This window comes from Neodiprion fabricii, chromosome 1 (genome assembly GCF_021155785.1).
Source record: "Neodiprion fabricii isolate iyNeoFabr1 chromosome 1, iyNeoFabr1.1, whole genome shotgun sequence".
NCBI classification, from domain to species: domain Eukaryota; kingdom Metazoa; phylum Arthropoda; class Insecta; order Hymenoptera; family Diprionidae; genus Neodiprion; species Neodiprion fabricii.
Window position 1 is genome coordinate 787,455 of NC_060239.1, and position 12,871 is coordinate 800,325.

General features: G+C 49.5%; 1 protein-coding gene across 6 annotated transcripts in view; it reads left to right on the forward strand.

Moving 5' to 3' along the window:
• Positions 1–12,871, forward strand: part of LOC124178496 (tensin-3-like) — a 91,266-nt gene continuing 78,395 nt past the window's right edge. The window contains exons 1-2 of one of the 6 annotated variants that reach the window (XM_046561912.1): positions 1–66; positions 6,268–6,348. In XM_046561912.1, coding sequence (XP_046417868.1) covers positions 28–66; positions 6,268–6,348 — 120 coding nt within the window. In that variant the 5' untranslated portion in view covers positions 1–27. Of the gene's footprint in view, positions 67–1,636; positions 2,213–2,237; positions 2,375–3,151; positions 3,205–6,267; positions 6,349–12,871 lie in introns of those variants that run through there. The other 5 variants (XM_046561903.1, XM_046561919.1, XM_046561934.1 and 2 more) reach the window with 5 other exon arrangements.

Below are 12,871 nucleotides of genomic sequence, written 5' to 3' on the forward strand. Positions count from 1 at the left end.
GCTATCTGGAAGTAATGTCTACCTATTATGGCAGAAGTTTTCTCAAAGAGATTCACAACAGCAAAGGTAAATCTCCGTGATAGAGTAGTACACCGTGCTGTATGTATGTTTAAAAGATGTAATTGGGCATGCCTACGCCCACGTCACTCCTCGGTTGGTAGAATTTATTGGATATCCGTAAGTTCCAATTTATCTCACTGCAGTTCGCGATGCGATACGACGTGCAGAATGAAGTGCGTAGGAAGTGAACGCAGGAAACTGCGGGTCGAGGAATCGTTTGGCCGGGGGAATAAACCTTTATCAATTTTTCAAACCTCACACGATTTTAATTGCGGTGAGGTATATAGGCGTGCGATGACATTTTCCACACGATGCAACTCGTCAGACAGTCTGCACAAAAGGTCAAAAAATTTTCACTCCGTTGCCTGTGCCAGGGACGGTGACTATTACAAACCCGCCAGTGGAATAGCGCGTCACTCGATGTTAATAACTGTGCTTTCAATTAAAACGGTATACATATACATACGAAATATTCGAGGCACGAAGCAGCAGATTGGTAAATTTAATCACCATCGGGGAAAATCACCGAGGCACGCAAGACTCACGGTGATTATTCACGCGGTAACTGGACCTCGTTGATGAGCAAACGTGTTTGATGTTCGCCTGCATGTTGTCAAGTACCGGGCAATATCACGGGGCAAAAAATAGACCGGCACCTTGGCAGGCGTTATAGAATAATTACTAAACCCTTCCAGGAAACAGTCAAAGATCTATCAACGAGGAGCAGTGTTATACACTTAAAGAACGGCTTTCTCGAAACAATTTCCGTCCAACAACAGCCGGGGAAACATGATCGTTTGTCGGCGAGTCGAGCCAACTAATACTGTCGACTTCGATAGCTGTTTAAAAACTAAAATTTGCGAAAGTGGCGGGTCCGTGTCACGGCCGCCTGAAATATTTGCGTATGCAAATCGGTTTCCCGGAGCCTGCGGACCCGGTGGAGTTCGCTTACTGTCTCTAAGGCCTCTAATGGATGTCAATCATTAGTATAATGGCGTATCAAGTGGCCCGATACAGCAGCGGTGCACGCTGAGTGGTACTTTGCTCGAAAAGTATCCACTCTTATCTTTCGCTCTAATCGACAAATTTCATCACGGCTCCATTAAACGGGCACGTGAAGCAGACGAGGAAAAGGCCGCGACTGAAAACCTCTCGCGCATCTCACCGGTCGATACTACATATGCCATCCCAACGTAGACCGAGTAGGCTTCTCGGGTCTAAGACGGTGTGAATTTTTGCATCCTCATCCGCTCTGCATGAAAGAAATTACTCGCAGCAAGTCCGAGAGCCTAAAGTAGTTTTCTCGATAAGCGATCAAGCGGGACTCTCGTACTCACGTGTCGCTCTGCAGACCGTGGCGACTGGCCAGTCCGCTTTATGGCCGGCATCAATGTCCGGGCGAGTGATTGACTCGAGGAATAAAAATACGCCCGGTACCGAGCATGCCGTCGTCTCGATCGCCGAGTCCGCCGACTGGTGCAACGTGGGCGCACGTGGCGGGGGACTCGACCTTGTGTTCGTTGCGTTGACCGAGCTCCTGGACCCCAAGACTCCCCGGCAGTCGACTCTACGCGATTCACGGATTCGGCCGACATTCTCAGCCAACTATCAAGCCGAGTGCCAGGTGCTCGTTAATGCGCGAGTGATCGATCGTCGGGTGAGCGTGATTAAAAATCTGTCAGGATTGCAGTGCCACTGGTGACTCTGTTATGTTCGCCACGCCTAGTCGTAGGGTTTTCGACTCGTTTCCCGAACTCCGCATCGCGCTTGGAGAAAATTTACACCTGGAGGGACTCGGCGCTCGTTGCAGTCGCATAACCGGGCAGCGATTCGTTTCAGAGGATAGCGGATAAACCAGACGGTGGACTAACGTGAAAATGCTTTCCCACATTCCGTTTGAGGTTTCTGCCGTGAAGGACAGGTACTCGATCCTTTTCTTGCGCCGAGTGCGAACGGGCTAAGTGAGCCGGGGAAATGAGGCTACGGACCAAGCCGCGAGCTGGTGAATGCATACCGGGAACAAAAAGGTTGCAATGAAAGTGCTTCGCTGACAATGGTGGGGATCGGGGAAACTGAGGTGGAAAACAGATACAGCCACTTGTACGGCGGCCAAATGACCGACTCGACCATCAGGATATTCGACTTTGTGCAGGTTGGTCTCTCATTAATCAAAGTCAAGTGTAACGCGTGTTATGACGTTGTGTACGAAGCGCATACCTGTGCATCGTCGTACTGGTGGCAACTTCGCGTCTCGCGGTGATATTGCATTCGGTGAGACGAGCGTACCAACGCGAGACCCCGAGAGTATCCTAAGGTAAATTTGATAATGGTGACGTTGAACGGAGTTTGAGTAGCACTGATGCGGGACGTGATATCGCGGCAAACAGCAACGATCGCCGGAACGGTTTCAGCTCCATAACTCCGGCAACTGGCCCCAGACGAGAGGGAAGACGGCTTCTCTCCGAGTGGATGGATGGATTGAATTACTTATTCACATAGTTCAGAGCTGTAGTCATCCTCCTGGAAAAAGCGGTTCTCCGAATACGGACTGCATAACACTATAACTCCTAACCCAAACTTCCAGACAAGTCGTGCCTGCCTGCCTGCCTTATGCCGCCGGTTAGCCTTGAAATGTGATCAGAAACTGTCGCAAAAATGTTTTACTGTTTTACATGCGGTGAGCATAATTTCTCCCCCGAAATTACTCCGTCCTCCGTATCTTGAGCTGGGAATATTTTGACTCGAAGCGGTCGTGAAATCTTGATATTCTGCCCGTTTGACAGTTTGTCAGAAATTGTATCAGCCCTTTCAGGAGAAAAATGAACGCTGCCGCATCGCTGCATGCCTGCCTCTCGAAACTCACTTACGGTATGGAAAGATTTTAAATGAGACTGCGATAAGCTCGGAGTGAAAGGAAGCCCGTGGAGAAGCACTTTAAGATCCACGATGTGTTCGGAGAAATACGTGTTCCAAAGTTGTACAACATCAACGCGTCGGCGCATACGTGTATCTTCACCACGGTGTGTAAGAAACGAGCGCGCACCCCGAGCTGCAGGCTAAGAGCGAGCCAAGGTTTAGCATCTTTATCGGAGTCTTGTATTTTTCAGCACGCGGAACAGCGAACCGTCGAAAATCGGCCCGCAGGTACGCGTAATGCATTTAAAATACGGCTTGTATATTGTGGGCAGTCGAAAAATTCGTTGCCTGAAAATCATCAAAAGCCCATTACGTACGATCAGGACAACCCGCTCCGCCCACGCAATAGAGGTATAAGTTCTCCGGCGCGTTGTTATGACTCCCATGCGATATCGCGACGATACGCCTTCGCCTCGTTCCATCGACCTTCTGTGTCGCGGGATTGTACAAGGTGCATACCTACATTTTCCTTCTCTCTCCTGGCTGGTTCCTTTTTTGCTGTGTTAGATAATCGTGATCGAAGAGAAGCTCTTTGAGAATTAAGTAATGCCATCAGGATGGAGTGCAGTTAACAGGCAATTAACTTGGAGAGATAATATATGATAAGCTCGACTCATCAACCCGGCAATAACTCGAATCCTATTAGAGCCAGAAGTAGGGAACGACTCTGCCGTAATCTTCGGTTGAACTGTGAAAGCCGGTGCTCGGATTTACCGATCCTTCCTAGCCGGGCTTCTCAAACATCATAACGAGGAAACGCGAGCGTCTGTGGGACTCGACTTCCGGCTACTCGACAAGGAGAATTCTTTTTCATTTCTGCCGTCAGACGCGAGTGATGAATCGTCAACGCACGCGGTGAATACGCTAAAAGTCGAAGAATCGAAAACCGGCGTACCTGAGCCGCCACGATTTTGAACCGAAAGCAATTTCGCTGAGTCAATCCCAACGAATTTGGAAGTTTAAACCTCTTCCTAATCCGCGTAATTCCTTGACGCTCGAGAAGGCCGACCTGCAGAGTTAAGCCCTTTATATTTCGGTTTGCGTATGAGGTCAACTTTTCTGCCCCCTGGTGATTCTGTGGCTTCGACGCGACGTCGCTGCACTGCATCCCATTCGTTCGCAGTGATAACTTTTGGAAACAAGACTGCACTCGAGGCAAATCGAGTGCTAATGCCCAACGGGAGTTAAATCGTGGATCTGGGTCGCGGCGGTTTGCAAGTTGCTTTACTGCTCGATCCTCAAACTTTCATTTTCGCTGGTGCAGAACTGTGACATGAATCGTTTCACCAGCCAGATTACGAATGCAGTGAAATTAAATAATCCGTGCGCTTGACGCGTGGCGTTATAACCGGTAAAGGTCGATCGAACGTGACCCAATTCGATGGACGAAGGGTTGAATTTGAACGCTAGATCACCGGAATTTCGGGCCGGCAAGTCTCGTTTACCTCCGGCTATTCGATGCTGAAGGATTCTCGAAATATAACAGAAGATCGAGTTTAAGGTGCATCGATTCCAGCGAACCTGGGTTCCCCCACGTGCAAGGCAAAGTGTATGTGTGTGTGTGTATCCCGTGGAGCCTCCGAGGTTGATAGGTAAAGACGAAAGAGTTCGTCCGGCTAGTCGCCGAGAGAACACCGGGAGCCCTTTGATGGGACAAAAGGAAATGAAATTCTTGTCGTACTTGGGGATGCGCGCTTGACTTCTTCGCAACGTTCTCCATATTGGTCGTCCTCTGCCCTGGTTTCCCTCAATAGGTTTCTTCCCGAGCTGCAAAAGCCCGAAGGACCATCCTCCGGGAACATCGCGTTCCACCTCCATACTCCAGGTCCTAGACCAGTTTTTATCCGGTTATCGTGCACTCCGAGAGTCTGTGGAAAGCTGGATTAAAACGGCTCGATTTCACCAACGGTACTCCGCACATTTGCGGGTATAACGTTTATCTATATACCTGTAACTTCGTTCACGAAATCGAGAGAGATCGAACAAACGACAATAGCACCCACCCACGGCGGCAGGGGTTGTGCCTCCCTTTAGGCTGGACACGAGAGCCCCACATGAAAGGAAAAAGCTGTTTTCCCGAAACATGAACCTTCGGCGGCTTCGTATGCCTATACCGTATAGCTACCGTACTGAAACACGACGTGGCAAGAAGAAAGTTTGCCATTCCCTGCTCAAACAGTTTCGTCCTTTCCCCGTGAGGCTGGCTCTCTGCAGTTATCCAGTTCTCGATAAAAGCTTATTTCTGGCTATGAAACCGGCGCACAGCTTCGGGCTTCTCAAACCACCAACTAATCAACCTTCGTGTTTGAATTCCAGCTCAAAGCCCAAAGCGTCAGGTGCCAGGGAACGCGGCCTCCACCCAACGACTCTGATTAGCGATCTTCGGTTATCCTAAGTACCCAATTTACCTCATCCAGACGTAAATTCCAGGTACCTCAAGAGCTCCGTAATTCGCGGTTTGACCGTGTCGCTTTGAAATAGTCGAGCTATCTGAAGGATGTGTCGCTTGTGGTAATTAGCCAGCCGACGTTAAGTCAAAGGATCAAATTCAGAGTATCGCCCACGTATCGCCGAATCACCTTGAAACGGTGACTGTTTTTTTTTTTCAGCCTGAGGTGACTTTCATACATTTTCACTGACTGACTCGCGTTCTTGAACACGTTGACTCGATACGTCTGTCTTGCGTAAAAGTAACATCCTTTCCATATCAAAGTATAAAAATTTGTCTGAACGATACACGCAGATTGGGATATAAGATCAGGATAAGAAGAGAACGCGTGTGTGAGTGTTCGCGTGTGCTCGATACGTCGATGCAGGGTGGAGGGTGGACAAACACGGGAGAGAACCTGATTCGATCTCAGATTGTCAGAATCCAATCTACGTAACATGGTTCGGAGATCTTTAGCGGTCAGCCGGAGGGGTTGATATTGCAAGGAATATTGTTTGCACTGGTCAGTCGAACCCCCGAGGTGGAAATCGATCTGTGTATTACGTGTCCGAGGCCGCGTGGTCCACAGACTCCCGGCTTGTCGGACTGCAAACAGTTTCTGTGTGTCCTGCGATCCCGAGGCAACCTGGCCCCGAGCCTCGGCTGAACAATTTCGGGTTATTGGTTTCCTCCCGTAATATAACGCATCTGTATCAAGTGGCAGGATCGTCTTTCAATCTGCCTGCGTCTGTCGCTGCATGCCGGTCGAAAGTCAAGGTGCTCGCCGAGTTCAATTCCACTTCAGAGGGCGCAGAGGCTTGTCCACAGAAAAACTGACCGTTCCTTTTTGCTCTCTGTTCCAGTACATGGGCTCCTTCGCCGTTGGAAGTCCTGAAGTCGATGGCAGAGCGGAGTACGTGCGATCCCGACTGGATGCTCTCAGGGTGAGTAGATCGCTCTATCCCATCTCGTTTCTGCTTTATCGTCGAACCAGGAAGCCGCCTATCCCGGGGTGAAACTTTTATTCGCGATTAAATCGGACGGATTCAACGTCTGAACTCGACGTGTATTAACGACAGTCGTACATACAAATTATCGTCCCCTCTGCTCTCCGAATTTGTTTTCTCCTCTCGCCGAGTATACCTTCCACCCTCGTCCTTGCCCGGCGCCGTTAACCAACCCTAAGACAGACAAATTATTCCGGGTACGCCTCGTCGCATAATAAGAATCAATAAGATATACCATCAGCATTAATGGCCCGATATCTATGCCACTCGCACCCCGGCTCTCGAACTGTTTGTTCCGCGTTTTTGCATGTCAAATCGCAAGCCCGAGCCGCCGGCCATGTCGAGACGATCATCCTCCGTCAATTACCGAAACAACCAAACCCTGGCACTCTCTCCCTCGTTTGCCTGATGCGAATTCAAAGCACGCGCCCCGTTTGTCCTCGCAAGCTGGTCAATAATAATCTTTGCCGATATGCCCGCTACGCTCCGTGCTTGCTGATCGCTTTATCGGGTACGTAAAGTACGCCAGTGGTCGCGGATAATCGCTGCAGGACCAGTTTTCGGAAGTCCGGATCGGGACGTTCCGAACATTCGTATCAGACATGGAAGCTCGGGATTCCGCTACTGCGAATCGAAGGTAGACCCTCTATTTCTCGGCTCCCGAAAGTCTGCACAGTTGGAGGAGTAATTACCTGCAACGAACGCCATTTCGGCGCCTTGACAGCAGACGGTCCGCAGGCATGGCGCCCTGAAATAGATCCATTAGCATAGCTCGTTCAGAGATCAAAGAGTCGGTGCTGCTGGTTATAGAAAACCAGCAGTTTCAAGGTTTTGATACCCGGCCCGGCTCGTAATTAGACCTGTCCGCATGTAGCTGCCGCACGGCTCGTTCACGTACCTACTTAGGGTCCATCTCGGTTTCAGATATCGGTCTTGTGCCTCCATTAGCTCCCGTCTTGTAGAAAATCCTACCAAACACCTCGATAAAAATTCACTTAATACGCTGATTGATTTTTCCAAATACTCAGTTTTCGCCAACTATCGAATTAATTGCGGGCTGGAGAAATTTGATAACAATCAATTGGCCACTCCCACGGGTCTGATCTTGAGTCCGGAGTTTTCGAACTTTTATTTTTTCACCGCAGTCGTAACTCTATCCTTCAGCCCGCACTTTCATCCGATCCGATCAGCAGGTCTGGCTGCTGCTGTTGCTGCTGTCACTTCTTGGCAAACCAGTGCAATTTTCAAAGAGATATGTGACCTGGGCGGAAGTAGAATGAAATGACAACTAGCCAAGAGATGTAGATCATTCCTTTTACGGCGGGGATTCGACCCTTTTGAGGAGTCAAGAATAAGCACTCGTGTACAGTTCAGCGACGAAAATTTAGGAAATCCTCTTCGGTGCCCTGGAGCTTTGCTTCGTGACCATTTATTTCGCTCTACCGAGTTGAATTTTCTCGCAAATGTTTCAACGCGGTCTAAATTTCCCCATATAAAGTGGGAACAAGGGACGGGGGATTCCGTATCGTTAAAAATATATATTGAGGGGCAAAATTCAGTACAGTTGCAGTTTTAACGATCGACGCCGGCCCGTGTTTCCTCCGCCTCTTCGCCCCACGTCCCTCCATCGAATCGGGCGTTAAATTTCATCGAACTAAAATGACCGCATGTAAAGTACGTACACACACGCGGCGTACAGTTTCACCTTGTACCTGCGGATAATACAGCGCATACAAGTTTCCACTTTATGCGGATCGTGAATTTACTACCGAGCGCAAAATTCGACGTTCCGTCACCGGAAATTTTCCACCTTCGTCCATGATTCCCACTTATTTCGACCTTGGAACAGCTATTCGGAAAGCCGGAGGGAAATATAGCCCGGAATGCCCTGTACGCAGAGCTTTAAAGAGTTGAATAAAACACGCGAGTATTCTAAATCCTTGCTTAATAAGTTTGAAAGGGTGGTTCGGGGGGACGAAAATGAAAAATACGAACTTTATTTCCATCGTTTATCACCGCGGAACGTGGCAACGTTTCTGCAGGGATTCACGTAGTCCAGCATCCCTTTTTTTCAACCTTCTCTCGTGCCACCGTAGCTACAGTGGCATCGGCACGTCGCGACGCTGGAAGAGCGAGGGAGAGAAAGAAAAAGAGAGAGGGAGAGAGAAATAGAGTTCGCGGTGTATTTCATGCATAATTAATGTAAAATTTGTTCTTTTTTCTTTAGCGCCCGTGTATAATATGTACGTAAAGAGAGAGAGAGAGAGAGAGATGTGGGTAGGTAACGCTGGCGTGTTTAAGGGATCAGATTTTTAAGCTATGTTTACATAATAGCTGCATGAATACACACCGGGCTTAATGAGGCGAAAATTACGCTCCGCTGACGCCACGGCCGGGAAGCGCGACGCTCTCGAGTGCCGGAGTTTCCTGTTTATACTTTGCACAACAATGAAAGTAAATAAGAAAAATATTCACAACTTTGTACCCGCCCCGCACCCTCGAGTCCAGCCCGCGGATATCGCGGACTCGACGCCGACCTTTGCTTCGGATAAAAGGGAAAACCCGAAATTCGCGTATACCGACAACGAGCGACGGAAGGGGATGAGGGGGAGGGAAGCGAACCGAGATGTAGATGAAATATTGCGTCACTCTTACGACCAGCATCGAATTGAGCTGGCCCCCCTCCCTCGCCCCTTACCATCCTTCAATTTTCAACCACCGTAGAAATAAAAATAATGCTCCACCGCGAGACAAGTGGACCTCCTCGAGTTCTTACGTCCGGTGCTTTTCAATTAACTCGGTCGAGGACGTCGCTATCAATGACAAAGCGGGGGACTTGCGGCTCGGGTCGGGTAATCGAGTCTGCCCAGTCGTTCGCAGTCGGTGGACAAGATCGTATAACAGGGGAACCGAGGACCAAGAGGAAGAGGAGGGAGGAGGGATCCATCTTCTCCGCGTTCCGATTCCCCAAAAAACTATTTTACCCTCACGGATAGGTTTACGACCTATAAACGAGCGGTGCAATCCATGAAATTCGGTGCTCCGAGTCTTCGTGCCTCTCCAAAACTCCCGATACTCGTACTTTCGCTGAGCTTTCCTATAGAACGATCAACCGGCTTCTCAAGTAATTATGAATTTCCCGTTCTCCTCTCGTTCGCTCCGGAGAATTTCCATTCAATTAACAACGGCTCGTGCTGCGACGCTGCTTGCTGGCCTGGCGATCTGTTCGCAGTTACCTTTCAGCGCCTCTCCTTATATATCTCGAATGCCTACACCTACTTCGAACCCAACCAGGTATCGGGTACTCGAAATATATTAGATATCCTGAACGAATAAGTCGATCGATTGGCAACTCGACGATCCAACGTGTATACAGACATACGTATATTGGTAATAATTCACCACTCGAGAACCTGCAGTGCCGTCTTTCCTCCCGGTTAAAGATATTCAAAACAGCATAGGACCGATCATTTCCGTCGGATGCCAGATAACTAATCTAGTCCGAATATATTCAGCTCGCAAGCATTTCGGGGGAGAAGAAAATGGACCCGAGTTTAACGTGTGCGCGGTTCTGGTCGGGGATCGAGTTTCCCGGATTCCATAAATCCCGATAAAAGTACTCCTCGGATATCGGGACGGTCTCGGCACGCACGGGACGCGGAAGGCTTGAAGATGCGGGGCGGTTTGCGGACTGGATCCTCGCCAAGGATGGATCCTGACGTTTCCGTCCAACTTTCCCGTCGCCGTTCGTACCGGGGAAAAATCGAACCAGACACGAAACGTACACGCCCAACTTTGTTGGTCTCCCCTCTTCCCTCTTCTTTAAAAACAGTTTGCATGATCCTCGCTTCTCGGAAAGACCGGAAATCCCACGATAATCGCGCCCCCCGCGAGGACATCTCGATCGGAGGACCAATCAGCGTCCGGGGTTGAAACGAATTGGCGCGAATTAAGGGCGGAAATGGATGCGGCAAGCTGGGAAAAGACGGCCTCTGTATTTTCCGTCTCGGAGCGCGACACCGAGGCCTTTGTCGAATCCGGAGCGAACAATGTAACCCAATCGCGGTGCTGATCCGTCGTCGACACCGTTTTCGCCTGCAGTCTCTCCTCCCGTTCCCTCGGCTTTTCTCAGCCTCCTCGCCTCGACTGCGGAACCTTTTCAGCACTTTGGCCGGCTCGATTTTATCCTTTTTCCTCTCCCATCTCGCCCCTCGTTACTCCAAAGTCTCCGAAGAACCGCCTGCGCCAGAAGACCACCGCATCGGGAGTTCCAAAGCCGCGGAGTGACGCGACATCGACGATGCAAAAGCGGCTAATGCAATTACGCATCGCCCTTCGGGCTGCTGCAGTCGCCGCGCCGGCGTTGCACACTCAGCAGTTTACTTTTTACCGCAACGGGATTCCAGGGTTTAATTGTTTCGAGATCCGCAGCATCGGTGTGGGAAAAATCCTTCGTCACTGACGACGGAAAAAAGATTCCCGCTCGGGAATCGTCGCGTAAGCGGGTTTGACTACCCTTAATCGCCCCGCGAGATTCTCTATTCCAAGGGAAACAATCGCAGTGCCCGAATTTAGGAAGCCTCGAGGTACCTCGACATTTTCCCCTTTTTTGAGATCAAAGTAGGATTATCGCCATGGCACTTGGTCGATTCTCCGAGTGCTTTTGAGAGATTCGAGACATATTGTGAAATAGGACTCATATTTTCAAAATTCAATCTCTACGTTCCCCGTCAATAAATTTTCGAAGAATCGACTCTCTGCTGCAAGGGCGATTGTATTTTCGCCCGAGATACGTAATAATTTTTCATAATCGTATTAATCGCGGAGGTTCGAGGGGGGGAGAGAGCGAGGTTATCGTAAATTGACAGAAAAAGCAACCCCATTTATTCGCTACGGGTGCCAAAGAAGAGAACGGAGGGATCCTCAAACAATTTCCTTGAAAAGCACCCACATCGATTTTACACCGTAATAATTTCATACGCCGCGCCGTTTCGCGTCATAATAATTTATATCCCTCTTTCAAAACAAACCAACCGGTGAAATTCAATTCTGCGCAAACTTTTCACCCCCGCTTTCACCCTTCCTCTTCCTGCTTTCCGTTTTCCTCTTCTTCCACAGAGCCTAACTGCGAGTGATCCTCGAAAATTCCGTCTCAGACGCATTTCGTCCAGACGTACTTCCGACATTCAGGTCAACCGATCGGATCGTCGGACCGTGATCTGAAAACCGTTGCGGAGCCGCAGACGGGGTCTCGTTCAAGACTTCCGTCAGCGATGCTGGATTGCCGTTTTTGCACGCTCGCTGCACCCGGCTGCATGCACTTTAAACCTCCTCTCTCCCCGGTTCTCGTCGACCCTGAAAAGAATTTCTTCGCCAAATGAGCCGCGAATGATGACGGATAGGAAAAACGGCCCCGGCATCGAGCAGATGGACCATTTCGAACGGAGAGACGGTAATTTGCGATAGTTGTGCTTCTCCCCGTTTTGACGAGAGCGAAAGTGATCCTGGCGTGTACCGAAGGGATAGGAACCCGCAGAAGGCTAGGAGCTATTCGATTTCGGTCGAGTTAATCCCCTGGCCGAGAGTACGGAGAATACGCGCGTGTGTGTGTGTGTGTGTGTGTGTGTGTGTGTGTGTTTGCGGGGGTATGGGAAAAAGGGGAAAGGGAGGAAAAGGACGAGGAAAAATGGTAGGGAGGAAAGAAAAAAACAGACAGACATTTGCCTATCCGAGCGGGGATATATATTTCACTTTCGTATTCCGAAAATCTGCTTTCTCCTCGCCCGGGTTTATTCCGCATCTTCCACGTTCCTCCTCCCATAGCGCTGTTCTTTGAATACCCGTAATCCGTGAGACTGAACTCACAATCATGTATATTGTATTCTTTATGTCCCTGCGATCTGCTCCCGGGGTTACGCCGCGTGTCCAAACCGCAGAGCCAGGGGTAAAAAGTTTGGGGGTCTCGATTTTTTGATGACGTGCTTGACTCTGAATCTCCGATATTATATTCATGCGAGACGTATATTCTGCAAATTGTGTTCGGACGCCGGTGCGCACCTGCTTCCGACGCTGCAACTCCGTTGGAATTTTTCGGGTTTACTTTGTTCGCCCCAGTCTCGCGTACAAATCGTGAAATTCAAATCGTTCCTTCAATAACAGCCAAGGGCGAATTCCGGGTGGCGCAGCGGAGAGGATGAAATGCGACGGTGATAGTCGATAAATGCCCCTCGGCATTCCCGGCGTTCCTAAAAACTCTTCCCGCAGCCTGAACCTGGACTTGGAATTATTATCAATCGAATCTGCATGCCATTCGAGAATTCCCCGTGCGCACTGGTCCTGCAAAATTGTCTCACGTCGTATACGCCTATTATTACATACATATACACATTAGGGTGGCTCATTTTTTTACTTTCAATTTTTTCCAAACTGGAGGAGGTAGAAAAATATTTAGAGGTCGCTA